We start from the raw sequence: 21,380 nt of genomic DNA on the forward strand, positions 1-21,380 counted from the left end.
TATATCAATGATATTTATTACCAACAGCCGTGGTTGGAATACAAGAGTTTATATACATTCAAATGAAATGTTGATATTTGTGGTATTGTGATCAGAGGTAAGGCAAATCAAGACATCGTCTGGGGGGAACCACATGTGCCATTAATGTCCATCTTCAACAAACCTGAGTCTTAAGAATTGCTTCTTTATATCGGAGATACACCGACATACATGAAAGTCACACTATCTTCTGTCATTCATACCATTGTCTTTAGCACATAAAACAAGATGGCATTCCTAAACAAACAGACTGAAAGTGACAATGAAAAGGTCGGACCACCAAGTCCCGCGTCTACAGTGAAATGACAAACACAACTTCACTCATAATACTGCAGCATTAGAGAAAATTTAACATGCTTTTTAATCCGCATTTCTGCATCACAATACTGGTAAAATCATAATTTTGTTTTAGAACATACAGAAATTAAACTGAAACTTTAACTGACCATGTTAATGCATCTGAATTTTGACTTATATTACCTCTGTTTTTTGTTAAGATACTTAAATAAAAATATTTATTGAATACCTTTAAATGTGACAACCAGCACCTAAATATGAACTCTCCCATTTCATTACAATTGCATAACCCTGACCTCAATATAATGCATCAGCCTATTGAGATACATTTAACACTGACCAACCATTAGGTACAGATACCTAACTAAGGTAAAAGACAATCAATGGAGTGGATTTTGACAGACAGAGCTTTGTAGTGGTTTTGTGATAACTGACGATTAAGTCACTATGGCATGTGTGCGTTTCAAAGAATTGCCCCAACTATAATCCTGTAAAGTAATACGATTTTTTTTCTTGCTATAGCTTTAAATTTTTCAACTCTTTACCTATACGGCACAATCTAATGGAAGATACTCTTTTGTTCTCTTTTATAGCATAACCTGAAAAAAACCCTCAGCTTAACTGGGGCTGGCGCTGTCCATAGTAGCCACCAGATGCAAGAGCTTGGCCCTCTGAGACGGACTGATGTTCTGGCTCATGTGGATGATGGAATCCATGGCCACGTCGGGGTTTGCCTGCACCAGGCTAGAAACAAGGGTAAAATTATAAGCTGTTAAAAAGGGGACACTTTGTTCTGCAATTTTTCTGAAGTTGAAAGAAAGTATGATTTTCCATGATGTCAGATCAGAAACTCACAAACCATGGTATCTCTATCAATATTAAATGACTCAGGATGCATCCCAGTCAAGTTGCAGTTATGGATAAACACACACATTCTACATACAGCGCTTCTTCTATCACACATCATTCATACACTGTGTGTGTGTGTGTGTGTGTGTGTGTGTGTTCCTACATACCTGCGTATGTGTTTCAAAGTGTTTTCTCGTTTCAAGTACTTGATGTTCTCTCGGATGGCTGATTGAGTGCCGTCCTCCATTGACAAATGCTTCTCAAGCCACTCCACTACTGCTTGGTTATTATCCCAAAGGTAGGCCTGGGAAGGTAAACACACATAACTTTAAATTTCTAATCAGGTATGTCTTTAACTATGATGAGGATAAACATACAGTACCAGACAGGGAAACACATACTATAAAGCGTCTGTAAAATAAAATAAAATGAGCTTTGCCTTAGGTGAAAGTAACTTTTGCCGTCGCCACATACCTTGACTGTTCCCTCTGTCTCAACAAACCAGCGTCGCAGCATTGACTGCATGTGTCCATCGCCAAGGTCCTTGTTGGCCTGCAGAATGTCACATTTCACCACCTGCTCCAACAGGAGGCGACGCAGACGCCAGTAAAAGAAGGTCCGCACATTCTTCCAGTCCAAAATATCCTGTCAAGAGAGCATTGTACAGTGCGTTATAGAAGCCATGCGCCTCCACTGAGTGCAGTTTTAGTTCCTGCACGTGGTGTTACACATACATTCCCTGAAATAACATAAGCGTTACTGTGAAGTGTTCACTCACAGTGATCACACCCTTCTCCTGCATCCTCCCTGGGGTGTCATGGAGGTCTACAAACTGCACTGCCACCTGGTGGTAGATGGGCAACAGGAATTCTTCCCTTGCTTTGAGCTTGGACTCCAGCTCTCTGCACTGTTTTTGCGACAGCTCTGGCGAAGCTGATGAAAACAGAACAGGGCTGTGACTCACTCTGAGGTTACAAAGATCCTAGCGATATGGTGAAGAAAATACAAGTGGCTGCATCAATTGAGATGAAGAGCTTTTACCAAGCTTCTCAACCAGACTAGAATAGACTGAATCTAGTCTTCTCATGGTCTTCAGCAGGTCCTTCCTCCTGAATTTGATCTCCACTGTGCCCTCAGCTTCCAGCACACCGCCCCTGAACAGAGAAAACACAAAAAGGAAACAAAAAACATGTAATTACACATCCATCTGTCGTTTGAAATGCCAACAATTGAAATAAAACATCACTGCACTCGTGTACCTGCTCTCCCTGTCAGCATAGAGCTCCATACACAGTGGGTTGATGGTGGGGTCAATCACCACCCAGGACCCTCCCCTCAGCTCAGCATGTGGTGGGATGTACACCAGCACCGGCTGGCGGAAACTACGCAGGGCATCCACAATATAGGCTCCAAACTTCAATATCTGGTCATACATATCTGAGAGAGAAACAGGCAAAAGAAGTTCTTTCATAGTTAAAAAACTAGAGTATTTAATGAAGTTTCTCTGCAAATTTCTTTATTCATCCTTTACCCTTCATTCCCCCAGAGAAGCCCCTCCAATTGGCAAACACCATGAGAGGCAGACGCTCACGGTTGAAGTCACAGATGGCCTGAGCTGTTTTAAAGGCTGAATCTGGAAACCACACCTGGCCAGCTTGCTGCAGAACCTGACATGAACACACAAAACCACGAGGGCAGAGGTGAAAGGCTTTTCTGATTAGAGTCACAGCAGATTGCATGTCATAAACATTTGGAAAGATTTTCTCACTTTAGATTCTGAGGCCAGGTTGGCTGGATCGGCTGGGACAGTGAACTCAACAGTGCGTGTTTCAACAGCAATGACACCAAGGGGAATTCCTCCTAACCTGTACTCATTGAACATAATTAATAATCAGTTTTAAGTGTGAGGTTTAATAACCAATTAACCTACAAATTAAGTACTTTAACATTGAGTATAAACAGATTTTTACCGTGCTCTCCCCACCACCACCGTCTGAGCCCAAGACTCCATGATCTCCATGAAAGAGCCGTGGTCGAAGAATCCACTCTGCCAGGCGCCTCTCACCGCTGATGACACCAAGGAAGAGTGTTCAGAACATGGACATCGATTTGGTTTAGTACTGAAAGGGGAAAGTTTCAGGCTTTAGATCATGCAACTCACTGGGGTGAGGTCTACCAGCCAGCATCCAGCGAGGGTCATATGGTGCTTTTGTAGGAGTGAACTCTATCTCTCTGTCCACTGGATCTGTAGCTGCTATAACAGGCACAGGGGAGTGATTGTTCTGTGATGAGAGAAAAAACTCTAGTTTAGTAATCTGGTTCCGTTACTGTACTCAGATCCGGATGGGACACCGCACGAACTTCACACATTCAGCCAAACCTTTGGCATGTACGAGAGCCACTGGAGGATGGTGAAGACTCCCTCAAAGTCATCAGGCACAGTGGTGTGAGTGACTCCATTGTTGTGCATGATCTGGACTCCACCCAGCTGGTTGTTGGAGGTGTAGACCTCTCTGCCCAGAACCTGTACAGAAACGGTGACCATGGCTACATTTTCGTCTTCCTGCAACAATTGAATATTAAAGCTACAAAAAATGAAGCTTTAATTTTTTCCCCCCACTTTTCATATTCTGAGGTGTACTGTGCAGAGTTTTGTCTCAATCTGCTTTCCCACCAACTGTCACCCAACAATCACTAAAGCCCACAATTAGTGCTTAAGACTACAAATGTGCAAAACCAGCAATCAGCATGTGTCTGTTTTATACAAAACTTATTTTGCCTGATTATTCTCCCAATTGCCCGTTTTTTCCCTAATATTTTCTCTTTTTTTTTAACCGAGCAGGGCTCACTGGACCTGAAGTATATTTATTTAGATGTTATTTGAATGACAAAGTCGCATTTAGTGTGTAAAACAACATGGCGGTTCAGACCAACAAACCTTGTTCAGAGCCCCTGCTCCAGTCAGGATAATGTGAGAGTTCTCCACCTGGATCACTCGCTGACCCAAACGGACCAGATAGGCTCCGATTCCAATAGCGCGACACGACACCTGCAAGAGCATGAAGTATGTTAAAATAAAAAGCCCAAGAGAAGATGACGACTGGCTCCGACTGCTAAGGGACGTCACATCCACATTCTCACCATACTGATTGTAATAATCTCCTCATAGGCCTGAGAAGATTCTCCAGCGATGGTGCCAGATCCTCGGAGGTTCTCCACACCAAGACCTTCATCCTTCCCGATGATGTCAGTGATGATGTACCTGTAATGGATGGGCACCATGACAAAATCAACAAATCTCTACTATTTTATTATTTCATCCCCACAGAAGGAAGTCAAGAGCATCATGTATTTCCGTACTTTGTAAGAATAAGCACTGTACCTGGACTCTCCGCCTTCCTCTACATGGTGACAGTGTACAGCGTTGGTGGAGCTGATACGTGTGTAGTCCTGAGGTGTCAGGTAAAGGTACTTGAAACCCTGCAGCAAGATACGGAAATAACGTACAATAGGAAATGCAAATCCACACGTTTTGCAATTACCTATGGTCATTTCTTCTCCAACCACAAAGTGAAAATGTGATGAGAAACGTGTCTAAGAAGTCACCTTGTAGGGGTCAGTGGGGTCGATCCATGCCACCTGGAACATGTGTTTTATTTCTTCAGCAAGGCCGATGCGTGCTCCGCTGTTGGCTGCGATGTAAATGCGGGGGATGCCCTCGGCCCGAGCCAGCTCAGACGCCCTGAGGAACAGCTCATCCTCCTGAGGACCGAATGAGCCGATCATGTGAGTGATGTCGTTACAGATGACGATGATGTCTCTGCCCTCTGGGCACTCAGGAGTCTTCATCTTCATCCTGAAGGCAACCATGCCCACCTGGTGAAGAGCAGTTATCAGATTCATCACACACAGAAAGAATAAATTCAATTGTGTAACAGTTAATGTAATTGCCCTAAAATGGAATCCTACATCATTGTCCCCAGGCAGGCGGTTCATCTGCACCAGTCGACCTTGTGGGTCCAGAACCAGCTCAGTGCAAATCAACACATCTTTAGGGTATTTGTCCCCTGGACCCCACAGCTTGAACAGAGCCTAAAAGAAGGATTTCAGTAGAGTCAGACACGTAATTAATATCAAAGAGAGAAATAAGTCTGATTCCGTGAGTCAGCAGTACCTGTCTGAACATCTCGGGAAAGTCGTAGACATATGTCGTTCCCAAAGTTTGAGCCTGGAAGCGTTTGGCCTGCAGCAGGTCTTTGGTCACATAAGGAGTGTTAATCAGCATGCCATGCAGAGGACCCTGCTTGTCTCCATATGACTGGAACATGATCTGCAAAAGAGGATGTGGAGGAGGTGAATGAAGCAATTAATGTCCCCTGCAACGAAACACAAAAAAGCCTCAAGGAGACACCGCCCTTACCTGCCCGGAGCTTGGGTCAGTGACCTCCTTGTACAGGCTGATGTCCAAATAATATCCAGATTCATTAGTGAGAAACAGACGAATAGGAACGGCATTTCCTGTTGGTGTCAGGCGGATGTTGATCTTCAGCTCCGCCTGCAGGACCCGCAGCTTCCACAGACGGCTGCCATAGCGCATTACCATGGAGCGAACAGATTCCTCTATCTGATTATTACCGAGAAGAGAACGAAGATGTTAAATAGAACACTTAGTGTTCAATCCAATATTTTTTTTTTAAAGATATTTTATATAACTGTATAGAAGATATGTCTGTATATACAATTAGTTCAATGAATATGGACTTTTGACATTAGCATCACATTAAGACACGGTAAAAGTATTTATTGGAATCAAAATCCTTGATATGGACCAGGAAAAGGTATTCGGATGGGTCCAATTATTTAACAACACTATAGTAACACTAACACTAACATGGTAGTTTATACAGAATGGGCTGGACACTGACTTTAGAAGGGTCCATGATGACTGTCGGGACAAAGTTGAGGAAGATGTGGTTGCAGTCTGTGACACTGGTGTTACTGAAGGCCACCTCCAACTCATCCATGGCCTCCAGTAGAAGACGTTCTCCTTCATTTTGAAGGTATTCAAAGGAGGCTTCCTGGTATAGAGAGATTTAATTGCATGTTACTGCAAACATCAGCTAGAAACAGTAAACTATCTAGTATTCTTCAAACAAAAAGCTCTTCCTCCTTGGAAAAACAATTTTTCAAAACAATGAAAAAACAACAACAGTATCTTGCAGTTTATCGTCACACCTTTGTAATGAGATCTGAGTGGCGGATGATAGCTCGAATGAAGAAGCGGTAGTCAGTGACTTCAGCCCCCTCCTGAACACGAGCGGCGCCCAGGTAGAGATGCATCTTGTGGTTGGCACAGGGAACAGCATTCAGGTCAAAGTTCCTCATACGGTTGAGCTCCAGCTGAAACGCCAATGCTGGCTCCAGATTCCGATAAATCCGATCCTCCTGGAACTGAGGAGGGGTGCAGATAGAGGGGTGTCATCATACAGAAGCATATCGGCTCATTCATTATATTCTGATGATCAAAAACGTACCCCATCTCTAGCTCTGAAAGTGAAGAACTTGGGAAATTCTCTCTGTCGGAATGAAATTGAAAAAAAAAATAATAATGAGAGAATGCAAATGTAATTGGTCACAACCACATTATATCAGAAATAAATACAAATGGCCAAACTATGAGATATTACTTCTACCTTACGAAACGAATTGACTGGGATTTGGAAAATATGGTTCATAAACAACTGCGATAGCAGCAGAATTTCTACATTATTTAAGTTTCTTTTTAGCCAGCCAGTGGTATAAGCAGCATTAACAATTTAAAAATAATATTAGGATTTAGATATTCCTTATTAAGAAAGCTAGAGGCATTAGAAATTAAAGGAAGTAACAGGATATATAGAAAAATGTACTCATTATCTACAACTTTAGCACACTAAAAGGTGCAAACTAAGTACTATGTTTTTTCATAGTATGATAATTTATGATCTACTATACACACAAAGCACAAGTTGATCTTTAGTCTCAAACTCTGTAAAGTAAAGAGCAATTGTTGGCTTTTTTAAAGTTATTTACAAATTAATATACAGAAAGATAATAGTGGGCCTAATGAAAAGCGTAAGACTGTTGTTGCAGTATTACCTTCTGTGCAATCAAAAATGTGATTCTCCTGATTCCATACTCAAAGAGGATTGCTCTCTGTAAAACAAAATGCAACATATACCAATCATTTCAACAAGACAAAAACTTAAACAATATCCTAAATTTATAAGAATCTGTCATATGTTATCTTAGATCTAGTGACTGACCTTTGACTGGGCAAAGGCAGTCAAGGCTGTGACCAAGGCATTGTCATCCTCCGTGTCTGCCGTTTTTATGGACACATTAATGATGTGGATTGGATTCTCCCTCGTATTCTGTAGAGGATGGAAGCAAAACAGATGGCTGCAGGTACACTGTTGAAAATAGCCCTTTTTTTTTTACTTCATAAGCCAGCAGGATTTACACAGCCCTCACCTTGAAATTCTCCTCCTCATAAAGACTGGAGCAGGACTCCGAGAACGGAGAACTCTCCAAGAGCGGTTCTACAAAGCTGGAAAGAACTTCATCAAAATTCCTGCAAAGAAAAACATTTAAAAAAAAATTTTTTTTATTGTATCTTTGATCTACACATCTTTGCCAGAAATTGACACAAGGAGAAAGGACATTTTGATCAAGTTAAAGTGACCTCCTGAAGTCGTCAAAGCACTGGAAAGCCACCATGGCCCCCATACGCTGGCAGGGTGGAGAGAATGCTCCCTCCTGGAAGAGCTCGCTTGACTGCCGCCTCATGTTAAACTGTCCCGATCCATGCATCGGCACGGGAACCCTGAAAAAGAGACACCCACAGGCACAGACGGCAAGATAGGACCAGTGAATAATCACAGACAGGTTTGCTCTTTAAAAAACGAGGAAAAGAAACACAGCCAAGAGTACGCATATCGGTACAGAGAGCAATTAAAGTGTGGGTGTTCCCACCCATTTATATTATAATTACATACAGTCTATTGGTACATGTCCTGTATTGAATTGAAAGGGGTTATGGATTGTTGTTAACAAGGGGGCAATTATTACTATATCTCGATTGAGAGTTGAAAATTAAGAATGAAAAAAAAAATGTCCATTAGATAGTGATCTAAAATCTTTGAAGTTTTTGAGAGGCACAAAAAAAAATAAAGGATGCACTTCTCAAAAAGCTCAGTATTGTTTGACAAGTTCAGAGAAACAACAGATACACGGAGAAATATAGCTTAGGAAGGACTTGTTAGAGGAGTCCTGAAACAAATGTTTCTGTCGTCACAGAAAGAAAGGAAGAAAAGCAGCACGGTGCATCCAGCATGCGTTGGGACATACTGTACACACGACCAGGAGGTTTGTCTGGCTGGGAGGAGCTTTACTCTACCTGTTCAGAGTAGGGCTGCTCCCTCTGAAATAAGATGATTGACAGGTGAATATTAGCGGTAGATGGTCAAACTGCACCACTAGCTCTAGGCATTGTGATTAGATGAAAGCACTTTGTCGCTTTGCACATTCACATTAATGTCCCAGAGGGAAGAAACTGTCTGCATTCAGATTTAGCCATGAGCAGTTACAGCAGCAGTTTACATACGACTCTGTGACCGTACAGCTGTGTGGTTTCATGTTCAAAGATAAATCTGTTAAATCAGTACAATTTATTATAAAATGATGGCTGAAGGCAGAAAGACAAATGTTTTATGGCCGGAATTTCCTCCATGTGAGCCTGGAAATTAAACTTTGCAGTGCAGTTTTTGAAGGCAATACGTTACCTGTTTGGATGTGACGATGGCAACATGAACTGGAAATCTACAGCACACGTTCCTTCCTGCAACTGGTGATGCTGGATGCTGTTTAGCTCATAGGCGATATAAGCTCTGCGCACATACACCTGAAAGTCAAGACATCAGTAAGTACTGAGTACGTAAACAACAATAAAATGCGTAGAAAAGAAATCCTTCTGTGTGTTTCCACCGATCATACCTCTAGGGCAGCCATGCACACAACTTGATTGGAGTGATAGAAGAAATTGGGCAAAACGTCAAAAATGGAGGTTTCAGAGAGAATGAGTTTCTGTGAGAAATGGAAACAAGTAGGATTTTTTTTTTTCACTTTCGGGCTCCCCCAAAAACAGGCAAAAAATGAAATGTCTCCACACGAAGCTAACCTTTAGGTTTTCTGGACAGAACTGGTGGCCATACATGTCGATGGCTGAAAGGAAGATGGACTCCACCTGGTTGTGTCTCAGTTCGTATGATGGTAAATGAGAGGCAATCAAGACCTGAGAAATATTTACAAATACAACATCAAATAATCAGGCAGGAAAAGGAAAAACATCATTTTTTAAAGTAAAAAAAAAAGTGTTTCAATTATATATTCAAAGAAGAGTTTGTCATTCACATATGCAGAAAACCGCAGGAGACCATCTGAGTCAGACATGTTCACAAAAGCAGGAACATTTCAGGAACATTCAGGTGAGGTGTGGCGCCTGGGTAGAGCAGCAACTCGCTCACTCGGAATCTTCCACAGATCTCCCTGCTCACTCAGACATTTTCCGTAATATATTTTTAGGGCACTGGCAGGAAATGTGCCAGAAAATGTGTGAGTGAATGAGTCACATTTACACCCTTCCCTCCTGAGAAGTTGAGGAAATGTCCGGACTTTAGTGGGCGTCTGAAAGCAGATAAAGTGAGATGCAGGTTGTCTTACCTGTCTGGCTCTCAATGCCACCTTTGAGTTCTCCATCTTGCTGAGTTGTGTGAGTTCATTCAGAATAGCCATCAGCTCATCTGCCAAGGTGGGATCCCTTCCACAATGTTGGTCCTGCACAAAGTTAACCACACATTATCACAACACAAATATTTGTCGTCGGAGGAGTGATTGCTGCGTCCATGTGGGTGAAAGACTTACTATGAGCATTGTAACCAGGATGTTCTTCTTGGACACTTGGGCATGAGAGAAGATGTACTCCAGCACAGGACTCATGTCAGGTTTGTGCTTCTCTCTCAAGTTGATGACACACTTGTCATAGTGAGCTGTTTGGGCGAAAAAGGGGCAAAAATAATTTCAACTTAAGGTCTACTGCAGTCACAATAAAGAAAACTTCTCATTTAGAGTTTCCCATTTTAAAACTGAGAGAGTATTATTGTCACCTTCCTGAAACTGCATCTCTACTTGCAGGTAACGCTTCAGGAGATCGAGAACCACAGACTTCATATAACCACGGATTCCACTGCGGTACCTGAACAGAACATGTGTCAAACAATCTAATACCAATATCACTCATCAGTGTTATTACTGCTGCATTTGACCACAAAAACACACCTCTGTATCAGCTGTACAATACTCTGAGTGTTCATGAAGAAAACCTCTCGATCAGGCTTCCGCTGTAGGGTCGCTGCATGGCTGTCTAGCATATTTGCAATCTAGAGTGAAACAAAGGAAACATCATTATGATATACTGACAAGAGTGGTGGTTTATATTCAAAGAATTTGCTATGTGACACAGGCACAATTTTAAAACGGCACTTTGTTGTTGCAGGTCCATCACCTTCTGACTGGGGAACTGGCAGAGGACAGAGGTGATGTTGCTCGCGTACTGAGCTATGACTTTACGGATATCTTTCTCAACGCCAGGTGGAATACGACCCGCCACACTGGTCATGATCTCCTGGAGCTCCAACAGCGGCAGGGAAGGGTCTCTTAGAGTCTTCATCAGGGTCGCCACCCACTGTTTCAGCTATGGACATGAACCCAAACATGCAAATAAATTCAATAAAACTTCTCGACGTCTGTAATTCAGGAATCTTGTCGTGGCAGCGGGACTGTTGTGTACCTTGGTGCTGAAGTAGGGCTCTTCAAGGCAGTACCCATCCATGACTTTAATCAGGTTTTCGAGCACACTGTGGAAGACCTGGTGAAGTTTTTCCCCAACCATGGGCAGCGCTTGCTGGGTTGGCAGGGTGGCTGTGTTGAGCTCCACCTGTGAGGGAGGGCGAAAATGGAAAAGAACAGTGTCCATTGTCACCTGCTGTTAACAACAAAAACAGTTACAAGATTGTTTTCCAACCAGAACTGAATAAATCAACGGTGAAAACGTATGCCAACTTATTACATTCGAATAAGACCTGGACATCAGAATATTTTGAGAAAGTGCTATGAATAACAAGGTACGACTGAGAGATCAAATGATGTGCAGTAAACAGCGATGTGGAATAATCTACCCGATGTATACTGCTGGGGTCATCCAGGGCGATGTTTGCAACCACACAGCCAGTCTGCAGTACTGCGCCAGGCCTCTTAACAAAGTGGATACAACCAGACTGCTGCACAGACAAAGTCATCACCATCTTCATCACCTGAATCCACAGCACAAACAGCAAAGTCAAAATCAACACATTAACATACAGCACTCCTCACGAAATTGCAGGCATTGCACATTTTGCCAAAATCTGTCACCTCAATCTCAGCGTAGGTCTCCCCTGCACCAAGGTGGCCTCCATCCTCAACCATGTACTGCAGCAATTTGCCAGCAGAGGGCGACCTCAGCACTGTGGGATCCTTCTCCTTCTCAAATACACAGGTCTTGTTGCCAACAGTGACGCGGTAGCTGTGGATTAAAAAAAGTATAAAGAAAATAAGGAAAGGAAAATATGTGCAGCCAATTCATTCATCTAGAAAATGGTCACGGTCTTGCCTGTCTACTTCCTCTTTCATGTAGGTGGTGTGGCTGCTGCCGTCGTAGGACAGCAGGAGGCCTCCATCACTCAGCCTGTGGACATCTATTTCAATGTCGGAGCTGTTCATCGTAAGGACATAAGTTGTTGGGGACTGGCGAGCCACCTGCAGACGGCATCAGGGAAAATGTGTTGATTAGAAAAAGCGAGAGGTTGAGTCAAACAAGGAAATCGAGAAGGGAATAAGACTGATGCAGCACCTTGAGGCAGAACTTGACTCCCTCATAGATTAGGTCCACATTGACAGAGTTTAGGAGACTGGCTGCAGGCAGTACCTGGCCTCTGAGGATGTAGCAGATTAAAAGTCAGCTACATGAGTACAAAAAAAACCGAAGTGAGACATTGACAAGAAGGGACTGCGGCCACTGACCTTTCCAGGGAATGTAGGTAGTCAGACATGCTCTTTCTGAAGCTAGCATCCGCTACGTGCAAAGCCCCACAGACAATACCCAGCATGGTATCTGGTCTCTCTGCCTGCATAAAGAGCACATGGCTTAAATGATCCAATAAAACGAAGAAGCTTCTCAAAGATCAGGCATCAGGTCTTCGGTCTCTTACCTGCACTTTCTCTGTAATGAGATGATCCAGCCAGCCCGTGTCAATGTCGTTGTTTCTGAAGCTTTCTGTCTCCAGCAACTTGATGAGGTATTCGACCGTCGTCCTGAAGTCTCCTCTGATGGACAGCTCCTTCATGGCCACCACCATGTTCCTAAAGCATATGGAAAATGTCACATCTGATGGGAACACATGTATCCTCCAAGAAACTTCCTTAAAGGTGACTGTGAAATATCAGATGTCAAGGCCTCATCAAAAACCAGGCTTACGAAATGGCTTCTTCGCGGTTCTCGCCCCAGGAGAAACAGTGTCCAAACTGCGAGTCTGCAAATTCATGCAGGCCACCAGTCGCGCCCACACTGAAATAACCCCATACGTTTTTACTGCTGCGGAAGTTCAGCTCCTGCACGGTGCCAGAACTGGGCTTGAAACCCTGTGGGTGACGGCACAAGGACAGCAAGTTAGTCTTTCGAGGTTAAAAGGATTTGGTGGAAAACTTCTGTGTTTTGAGAGTTGATAAAATTGAGCCCTACCTCATCGGGGTTCTCGCTGGTTATGCGAGCAGCTATGACATGCCCTCTTGGGCTTGGAATGCAGTCTGGATTCTCAAAGTCAATGATCGTGTCGCCCCATGGAGTTTCTCCATAAAGCAAGCGGATGTCCTTAATTCTATGAAGGGGGATTCCCATTGCAATCTATCAGAGATGAAACCCTGAGTTACAATTGCAGGATTTAATCTCTTTAGATTAATAAGGAATCATTTTGGTCATGTGTTATAATTAGTGTCAACTGACAGAGGTTTACCTGAAGCTGGGCAGCGGGCAGGTTTACATCCCCAATCATCTCTGTACAAGGATGTTCAACCTGCAGGCGAGGATTCAGCTCCAGGAAATGGAAACAACCATCTTCAGAGAAGAGATACTCCACAGTACCTGCACTCACGTAGCCCACCATCTTAGCAAGTCGCACAGCATACTAGCCCGGAAGAATGATTAGGAGACAAAATGTAAAAGTCTCGCTCAGACAAGCTGGGTTATTTAGTGTCAAAAATAAAAACGTTAAGTGGCGTAAACTAACCCGTTCCATTTGCTCGAACGTCGAGGGAGCAACTATGGTGGGAGGAGCCTCCTCTATGATCTTCTGGTGCCTTCTCTGGATGGAACAGTCTCGCCCAAACAGAGAAATGGCATTGCCATACTCATCAGCCAGTATCTGAACCTCAAGGTGCCTTGCATGCTGAGCCAGCTGCATGATGAAGATCGGTGAGCCAGTTACCTCTGCCTGGACCTGCACTCAAAAAAAAGAAAACGTGAGCAGAAAGAAGCTCAAATTTATTAAGTAGGGCTATAAAATGTAATTACACAAACCTGTCTAAATGAAGTGGAAAAATCCTCAGAACTTTCCACTTTACGGATTCCCTTTCCACCACCGCCCTCAGAGGCCTTGATAACAACTGGATAACCAATTCTTTCAGCTCCCTGCAAAGAAATAACACAGAAAATATGACTTCCCAAAAGATAAATTCTTGAAGGGAATATTTTCAGAAAAAATAAGGTGTGTTGAAATGTTGTGTTTATATCATTTTGATGACTGCGCTTATCATGCTTACAGCTAGGCCATCATCTACGTCATGAACACAGCCCTTTGTGTAGACCTCTGGAGGAACACAGATCACATTGCCCCCTCCTTGGTCCTCCTCTGTCCAGTCCACTCTCAGGCCTGAAGCATAATTTGAATTGAGTATATGTGCTACACAGATGAAAGCATTAACCCTGTCAGTTAGTCTGTACCCTGTGCAGTCAGCACAATATCTCTTACTCCACATTATGTGAACTAAGACGGTGTGTGGAGGTAATGCGTCACCTGATCCGCTCCATGGTAGTGTGGGGATGCCAGCACTCTGGGCCACAATGGATGATGCCACCTTGTCTCCAAGAGCCCACATGGCCTTACTGGACGGCCCTGACAAAAAGGTCAATCATCATTAAACAATGACATGTGACACAGGTACTAAAGTAAATTTATCTGTTTTCAAACTTTCTTTATACATACCTAAGAAGGATATCCCTGCTTTGTCCAGGAGCTCAGGCAGTTTGGGATTTTCTGAGGCATGGCCCCAACCAGCCCACACAGCCTGTTAAGAATAATACACAAAGAGATGTGCCAAACGGTCATTTATCACAGAGGAAAGGTTTAATTCAGAGGCAAAAACACATTTGTGTAGATAAAAACTGAAAATGTACCTGTACTGGGATTCTTTTTGCAATGTCCACTATCAGCTCTACATTGGCATAGTTGTTATTGTTGGGCCCACCAGGTACAGGCACGTAATGGTCTGCCATTTTAATGTATTCTACAGGGGGGAAAAGAGAGTCACATGTAACAGCTGAATATTTATTCAGTAAAAGTTCCCAGGGAATCTTTTTCCTTGACAGCGTGGACAAACTCTCACTTCCAGCCAGATAACTGCTTGGTGATAACTGATAATGGGTAATAATAAAGCATAAGCATCAAGTTCACAATGACCTGCATTTGCTTTCAAGTCTTCAGGGGTTACCATGACCACAAAGCGGATGGTCCTCTCATTGCGAAACATTTCGTAGGACCAGCGACGGATAGAGCGCATACATTTGACTGCAGCAATGCCATTGTTAGCTATCAGCACCTGGAACAGAAACACAAACCTCAGAAATAAGACATTTCCAATAAAAAACTTGCAACGGCATTAACAAGTGTAAAAATAGAGATTCTAAAAATTCAGGAAGGACTTTTATTCTTACTTTTTCGATAACACGGTTGCCACCAAATCGAGTGACAAACTCAGCCGGAGAGGCCACGGTGAAGTCCCTCTGTAGATCCATCTTTCTGTGTTCACGTCCTTTTTTCACCAAATGAAGACCAGACATGCTAGGCCTGGAGTGGAAAGCTCATGGTTAGTCGTCTTGTCCAATACCACAGCTAAACTTACCTGGGCGTATTTTAGTTTTGCATTTTAGCTGTAACATTATTTAAATAATCCTGACAAACCACAGTGAGCATGTCGTACTCTAAAACAGAAGCAGAGCACGGTGCCTGACAGCAGCCATGATGGAGATCAGTGACAGAACTGTGTCGATCAGGTCCTGTTAACAAACTACGTGACAGCAACAAGTCAACAACAGCAGTGAAAAACTTAAACCCAAGTCAAAGTTCAGCCTGTCTCTGCAATAGTCAAAACAAACTCATTTATTTCTGACCTTATCTTTGAAATCACACGTCACCGCTGCTCTGCGCAAGAGCATGTAATCTCAAAAAAACTGTACGTTTCAGGAACACAATCAGTTTTGCTGAACCTCTTTATCAGTTGTTCACCACAGCAGTGCCAATAAAACTAAATGTGTCAGCATCAGGATAAAACATACAGTATATTCAAATTAATATTTCAAATGCACCAGCCAGGCTGGAATTGTGTTGACAGGGAACAGATGTTGAATATTGGATTAAATGGGATGAACAAACTAACTGTCATCTTTAAATATGGAATCATTTCAAATCATGAGATTTAGTTGACACTGACATACAGCCTTTAATGTTTATTGCGATTTTAAGTGATACTTATATTCGTGAATGACTATTAGGTTATTTCAACATAGTAGTCAGTGATAATAATGATTGGTTATTGTCTTTCCATACTCTGACAATCAATAATGCAGGTTCCATGAACAATGAAATGTGCCTCTTTGCTCTACTCAGTGTAAAATTCAAGTTGTTGGCAAGTTTCGAATTAGAATCAAAAGCTCAATTTTATGCTACAAAAATGTTAAACCAAGGCAGATGTTAAACCATCTGCCTTGGTTTAACATTTGACAACAGATTCTTTTGAGATTAAAAGAGAAGCAATGTCATTAAATACAAAAAAGGTAAAACAGAAGTCGTGATTTAATTGCTCTAATTCCTTATACAATATCAATATTGTATAAGATACAACACTGATTACAATAAGAAAGCAAATGCAAAATATTTTTCCTATGTTTTTCATATGCACGTAGAATACATAGTGCAGTAACATTAGATCGTTTTACATACCATTTTTATCTGTTGGCTCAAGTCTTGCTTATTCCAAAGTCTCACTGTAATTGCACCACGAGTCAGGTGTACTGTACCTTCACAGAAATCCTGTCCCATGCTCAGATATCACTGAGGAACTGCGTGGCCTGTATCGTGGAGCTGCAGAGCAATTCTGCCTCGGTTGATATGAACTTTATACTTAACTCCTGTTTTGAACTGTTCACTGAGGAAATGCAGATAGTACTTGGTTATTGAGCTGGTTTTTTGATAACCTTTTACAGCTCAATGTGTCATGCACTTCTCACCCACTTTCTTACCCTTTGTTTCCAGTGCGTGGTGCATGATATGACGGGGTTAAATTGAAATACAACAAACAATTCATGAACATAACCTGTCCTAAGGAAAAGTGTATTACTATATTGCTTCATGATGACACCACAAAGTCATTCTGGTCAGTTTTACACTTCCCTCCTCTAGGGAGTAAACCAATGTTGTAGTAGGTTTTTTTTATTTTTTATTTCCTCAAACCTACATGTGCCAAGACAGGCTCTACATAACAACAGTATCGCCGCACTAGCGTGCATTCCTGTTAAAAAAAAATAATCTGCAGAAGTTGCTTAGACATTTGCTGAACTTATGTACAAAGCAGATTTGTGTTGTCTTCCATTATTTCTGCTGCTCTAACGTAAAGCATGTGTTATCTGTCCAAATAACAAACATGGCAGCTAAAGTATCAAATGACTACACAACAGTATCAAACCTCTTAACGGAGCTTTCCTGCTGAGATACGGGAACAAGTTGAGACTTTGACAGCCGCTTCCCTCCATTGCACGGCCTTCTTCATGGCTCTTCGCAACTTAGTAGTAGAAACACATTTTAAAATAAGAGCAAAAGAAAGGGACCACTACAAATGTGCTTCCTCTCAAGCGCTCCCTCCACTCTCTACTCCCACATGTGCAGCAAAATATAAACAGATCCCCCGAGAACGATCACAGGCTGCTCATTGTTAATACAATAACAGCAGAGGCCAACACCAGCACTAAGGGATTCATTCTACTTCTTTTATGAAAAATAATAAAGCAATGAGTATTCAGACAAAATAATGTAGCATAAGTTCAGGACAGGAAAAGACTGAAATCTTTATCCACTCACGCACAAAAAGATATATTTTCTAAAGGGTTTATATTCCTTTGAATTGCAGAAAGATGCTTCCGAGGCCTAGATTTGCAGAAGAAACATTCTCCCTTTTCATGAAGTCCCACTAGCACACTTAACCTTATCCACGAGTCTATCCAAAATCAACAAGCATGTCAAGTCAAACACATACCTGTGTGCAATAAACAACTCCTCTGACCCTCCATCATATAATGTACCGTCGCTGGGAATTTAAAAAACCCTCTTAACTATGAAAACGGTGACAGAAAAATATAAGAGTTTGTTTAAGTTGTTTTCATTTTGCAAAAGTGTGTTTGCTGCGTTGTGACCTAGAGTCACACCACAGGTTTCAAAGTCACCGGCTGAGGCTCTGGCTCCAATAATAGAGCAGAGGTGTTTGCATGCGACGACAACAACACAGGTCAGCTCGATGCAGTCAGGTGATATAACACGGCTTGTGGAGACCGGGCGAGCAGAGGCATTGCTTCATGGCACATGATTGGCTTTCAGACACATGCAAATCATCTGCCAAACCTTTAAAAACAACATGCCTGACAAGAGTGTTTCACCTACGTACGGTCACATGATGGGAGTGACCCTGGATAGTTGACATCGAATTTGCATGCATAAAAACAAAGTTCCCCCCGGGACCCTTAAATGGATAAAGCGGTAGACGATGAATGAATGAATGAAAAACAAAGTCTTACTTGATGCCCGAGAAGCTGGACTTCGTTACGGCACCAGATGCCTGCTGAGGGGAAGATTTCCTGGTGGAGGTCGAGGGCTGCGCTGCACCACTTGGAGGTTTGCCCACCAGAGGCTCCTCGTCTGAGGAGTTGTCCTCTGATGCTCCGAGAATGAATTTGAGGCGTTCCCTCGCCTCGGGCCCGGAGCTGAGCATTGGCACTTTGGTTTTGTGAGGTTTTTGAGCAGTCGGTGGCAACGATGGCAGCTTTGAATTGACCTCAGCGGAGGACTGCGGAGGCCCGGAGTCCACTGCTTTGACATCAAGACCCGCACAGGGACTGTCGGCCGGAGGAGTAGGATTCTCTTTGCACGTTGAGGTAGTGGGAACTGTTGAGAGGGAATGTTCGCCAGAATGAGGAGTGTTTGCAGCGGGCATGTCCTCCTCTGCTGCTGGCGGACCACAGCCAGATGGACATTCCTCTCCTTTCACGGGCATCGCTGCCGTCTTGATATTAGCCCTCCACAGTAGCAACAATATCCATAGGACTAATCCCAAAGCTGCTAAGACGAACATTTACAGACATCCTCCTGTGACTGCAACGATAGAAGAGAGAGAAGAGATTAAAGTAACATCTACACAACATCGGCCAACTTAAAGGTGGACCCATCATTTTATTGTCTGTTCACATCCTACTGCATATATGATGAAAGTTGTATAAAGATTTTTTTGTGGCTCCAGAGCAAACTGTGAACGGTCTGATTTATTGCTTTGCAGCATTGGTTGGGGCTGAAGCCTACAAGTTTGAAAATGAGAACAATCTGGAGAAGCCCCAGATCTCTGTAGCCTGCTCCTCATCTCTACTTGAAGCTGGCGGCTCATAGTAACAAACCTGAATCTGTGCAACTGAGGGACTTGAGTTGAGTTGCACTTTGGGTAATGTAAGCACCAGGTTTTGATGAGGAAGAAGAAAGTATTGAATAAAAAAAAAAAACATGTTTATTTTTTTGTAAACTGTCCATCATGAGTCCTACAATGTTACAAAAGTGCAAAGCTAAATATATCGTTGTCAGATTTTTTCACACAAAAATAGTGTTACTGGTCTACATTCTACTATGAGTCAAACTATGATAGAGAGACATTATGGCCTTGCCATCAGATCTCAAGTGAATTTTAGAAAACATTATACTACATAGCTCTGCTCACTGTGAGCTATTCTAGTGCAAGGACATTTCTTTATAAATGGCTGGAGGTCATAGACTCACTGAGGACAGAGACGCTCGTGTAATTTGAGATAAGGTCTGTGGATTCAGTTTAACCTCAAAAGTCAGCGAGAAAAACATTGAAATTCTTACTTTAATACCAGCTCAACCAAAAAAAACAAACATCTATACTAATTAAATGCAGATAGTCTTTTATATTAAATAAATCAACTAAAACTCTCTTATGAGCAATGGTTCAAATGATATGCACACTCTTCTCGACTATCAAGTCTGATTTGTAAATGAAGATAGTGGACTATGGTGGCGGGACCCGGCAGGCTACATTTCAGTCAGTGTCCCACAAACAGCTCGACTTTAACAGCTGACGTGAGAACCAAGGCTACTCCATGTGGGGTAAAGGTCAACACTGAGGGAGTGAGGGGTGAGGAGCAGGCAACACACATCCATCTGAAGGTTACAAAGATGTGGAGGACAGAGTAATGTGCAAACAAATATTCATCATGTGAATCTTAAGTTAGCACATCAGACAAAGATATATTAACACATTCCTGTGAAAGGGACGGACAAGGAGGCAGTTGTCCTCTGCAGCCGCTTGACAGGGGAACTTTATGTCATCATCAAAAAACATTGCAAATGTTTTTTTTGAAAGCAAGTACTTCCGGTGATTGACTATGGAATTTTAAATTGAAAATTAGACATCCCACTGATTGATAAAAAGAATAACAAAGTTAAAGTATGGTGATCTTTGCTCTATGCACAGGAAATGACAACAGACTAAACTTGCTTTATCACCTGCTACTGACAAAGACTTGAAGAGATGAAGCACAGCAGGATGAATATAGAAAGTCAGTTCTGGAGATGAACCCTTGTTCATGCTCAACAGGAAAACAACGCTGCCTTTGAAGATCCAACGTTGGGTCAAATGTGCATCGACGAGGGACGTCTGAGGTTTGAACCATTGAAGTGACTTTACACAACGATATTAATCTGTAGAAACATGAAGTTTACACATTGATCTGCCGTTGTTGTTGTTGTTGTTGTTGTTGTAGCTGCTGTTGCAGCACACGCTCGGCTAACGGGCTGGCTTTTCTCACAGCTAGCCAAAAGATGTTGTTGCTGTCGCTTCCTCATCCTCGACAATGAAAACTCAAACTGCGCCCAAAGTGAACCGCCCCGGTTTGAATATTGCCCATGCCAGCGACAGTGAGTGTCACCGGCACCTACCACCACCAGCAGCACCTACCTCTTTCAAGTCCACCACCGTCACCGTCACCTCCTCCTCTTCCTCCTCCTCCTCCTCGCTTGGATTGTAAACATGTGTCGTCTTGGGAGGATTTCAAGCTCCGCCCAGGAAGAAGGAAAACTCCCGGAGATCGTGTGTGAGCGCGATGCTTCAGTCTCTGGATCAAAGGAAAGCAGGAAGCGCCGACTTAAACGGCCAGCAGAGTGGGCGGTCCCGGAGACCGGCAGTACGGAAGAGTATAAGGGTCAAGCATAAGAAATAAATTCACAAGAGCATTCCCCCCAAAATGTCGATCAAAAGGCTGAAATGTGGCGAACATTTTTTTTAGTGCATATGGCTGCTTCTGCAAAATGTTTTCTGCAGATGAATTGATAAAATTGGTCTCAACCAATCAGTTATTTGTAACAAGGAATTTCTTCCTCTTCTGGTTCATAAACACAATGTAGTAATCAGTGTTCCTCTTCTCACCTACAACACAATAAAAGCAGCTAATTTTACAC

The 21,380-nt window shown here is 42.7% G+C and overlaps 1 protein-coding gene across 6 annotated transcripts; it reads right to left on the minus strand.

Moving 5' to 3' along the window:
- acacb (acetyl-CoA carboxylase beta) lies at positions 1–21,035 on the minus strand. Of its 6 annotated transcripts, none has more exons than XM_035639393.2 (54): positions 20,881–21,035; positions 18,437–19,010; positions 15,308–15,440; positions 15,054–15,192; positions 14,771–14,880; positions 14,580–14,661; positions 14,391–14,489; positions 14,137–14,246; positions 13,895–14,005; positions 13,605–13,814; positions 13,332–13,502; positions 13,061–13,222; positions 12,797–12,960; positions 12,531–12,681; positions 12,343–12,446; positions 12,173–12,254; positions 11,933–12,078; positions 11,695–11,845; positions 11,460–11,594; positions 11,072–11,218; positions 10,787–10,975; positions 10,561–10,661; positions 10,389–10,477; positions 10,147–10,271; positions 9,946–10,059; positions 9,404–9,517; positions 9,220–9,309; positions 9,009–9,127; positions 8,624–8,647; positions 7,910–8,050; positions 7,699–7,798; positions 7,491–7,598; positions 7,324–7,380; positions 6,720–6,761; positions 6,421–6,636; positions 6,111–6,263; positions 5,606–5,809; positions 5,360–5,515; positions 5,155–5,277; positions 4,792–5,061; positions 4,568–4,665; positions 4,327–4,447; positions 4,124–4,234; positions 3,566–3,709; positions 3,347–3,467; positions 3,156–3,252; positions 2,954–3,050; positions 2,717–2,852; positions 2,445–2,622; positions 2,227–2,339; positions 1,964–2,118; positions 1,660–1,830; positions 1,353–1,489; positions 1–1,080 (listed from the first exon to the last, which is right to left on the minus strand). In XM_035639393.2, exons 2-54 carry the CDS (start codon positions 18,988–18,990, stop codon positions 954–956), a joined length of 7,302 nt encoding a protein of 2,433 aa, XP_035495286.2. In that variant the 5' UTR covers positions 18,991–19,010; positions 20,881–21,035; the 3' UTR covers positions 1–953. The 6 variants fall into 6 exon arrangements, with proteins under 6 accessions (XP_035495286.2, XP_047184969.1, XP_035495287.2 ...); XM_047329013.1 differs by lacking the exon at positions 20,881–21,035 and adding an exon at positions 20,430–20,565; XM_035639394.2 differs by lacking the exon at positions 8,624–8,647.
- Positions 21,036–21,380: the final 345 nt, after the last annotated feature.

Source organism: Scophthalmus maximus, chromosome 19, assembly GCF_022379125.1.
Source record: "Scophthalmus maximus strain ysfricsl-2021 chromosome 19, ASM2237912v1, whole genome shotgun sequence".
In the NCBI taxonomy this organism is placed as follows: domain Eukaryota; kingdom Metazoa; phylum Chordata; class Actinopteri; order Pleuronectiformes; family Scophthalmidae; genus Scophthalmus; species Scophthalmus maximus.

Excerpts from the sequence above, each read along its gene's own strand:
- acacb (XM_035639393.2), bottom strand. The coding sequence starts at position 18,990 with ATGTTCGTCTTAGCAGCTTTGGGATTAGTCCTATGGATATTGTTGCTA. Across the intron at positions 12,682-12,796 it reads AACCGCGAAGAAGCCATTTC|GAACATGGTGGTGGCCATGA; the intron begins GTAAGCCTGGTT and ends CATATGCTTTAG. Across the intron at positions 8,051-8,623 it reads AGCAGCCCTACTCTGAACAG|GGTTCCCGTGCCGATGCATG; the intron begins GTAGAGTAAAGC and ends TCTCTTTTTCAG.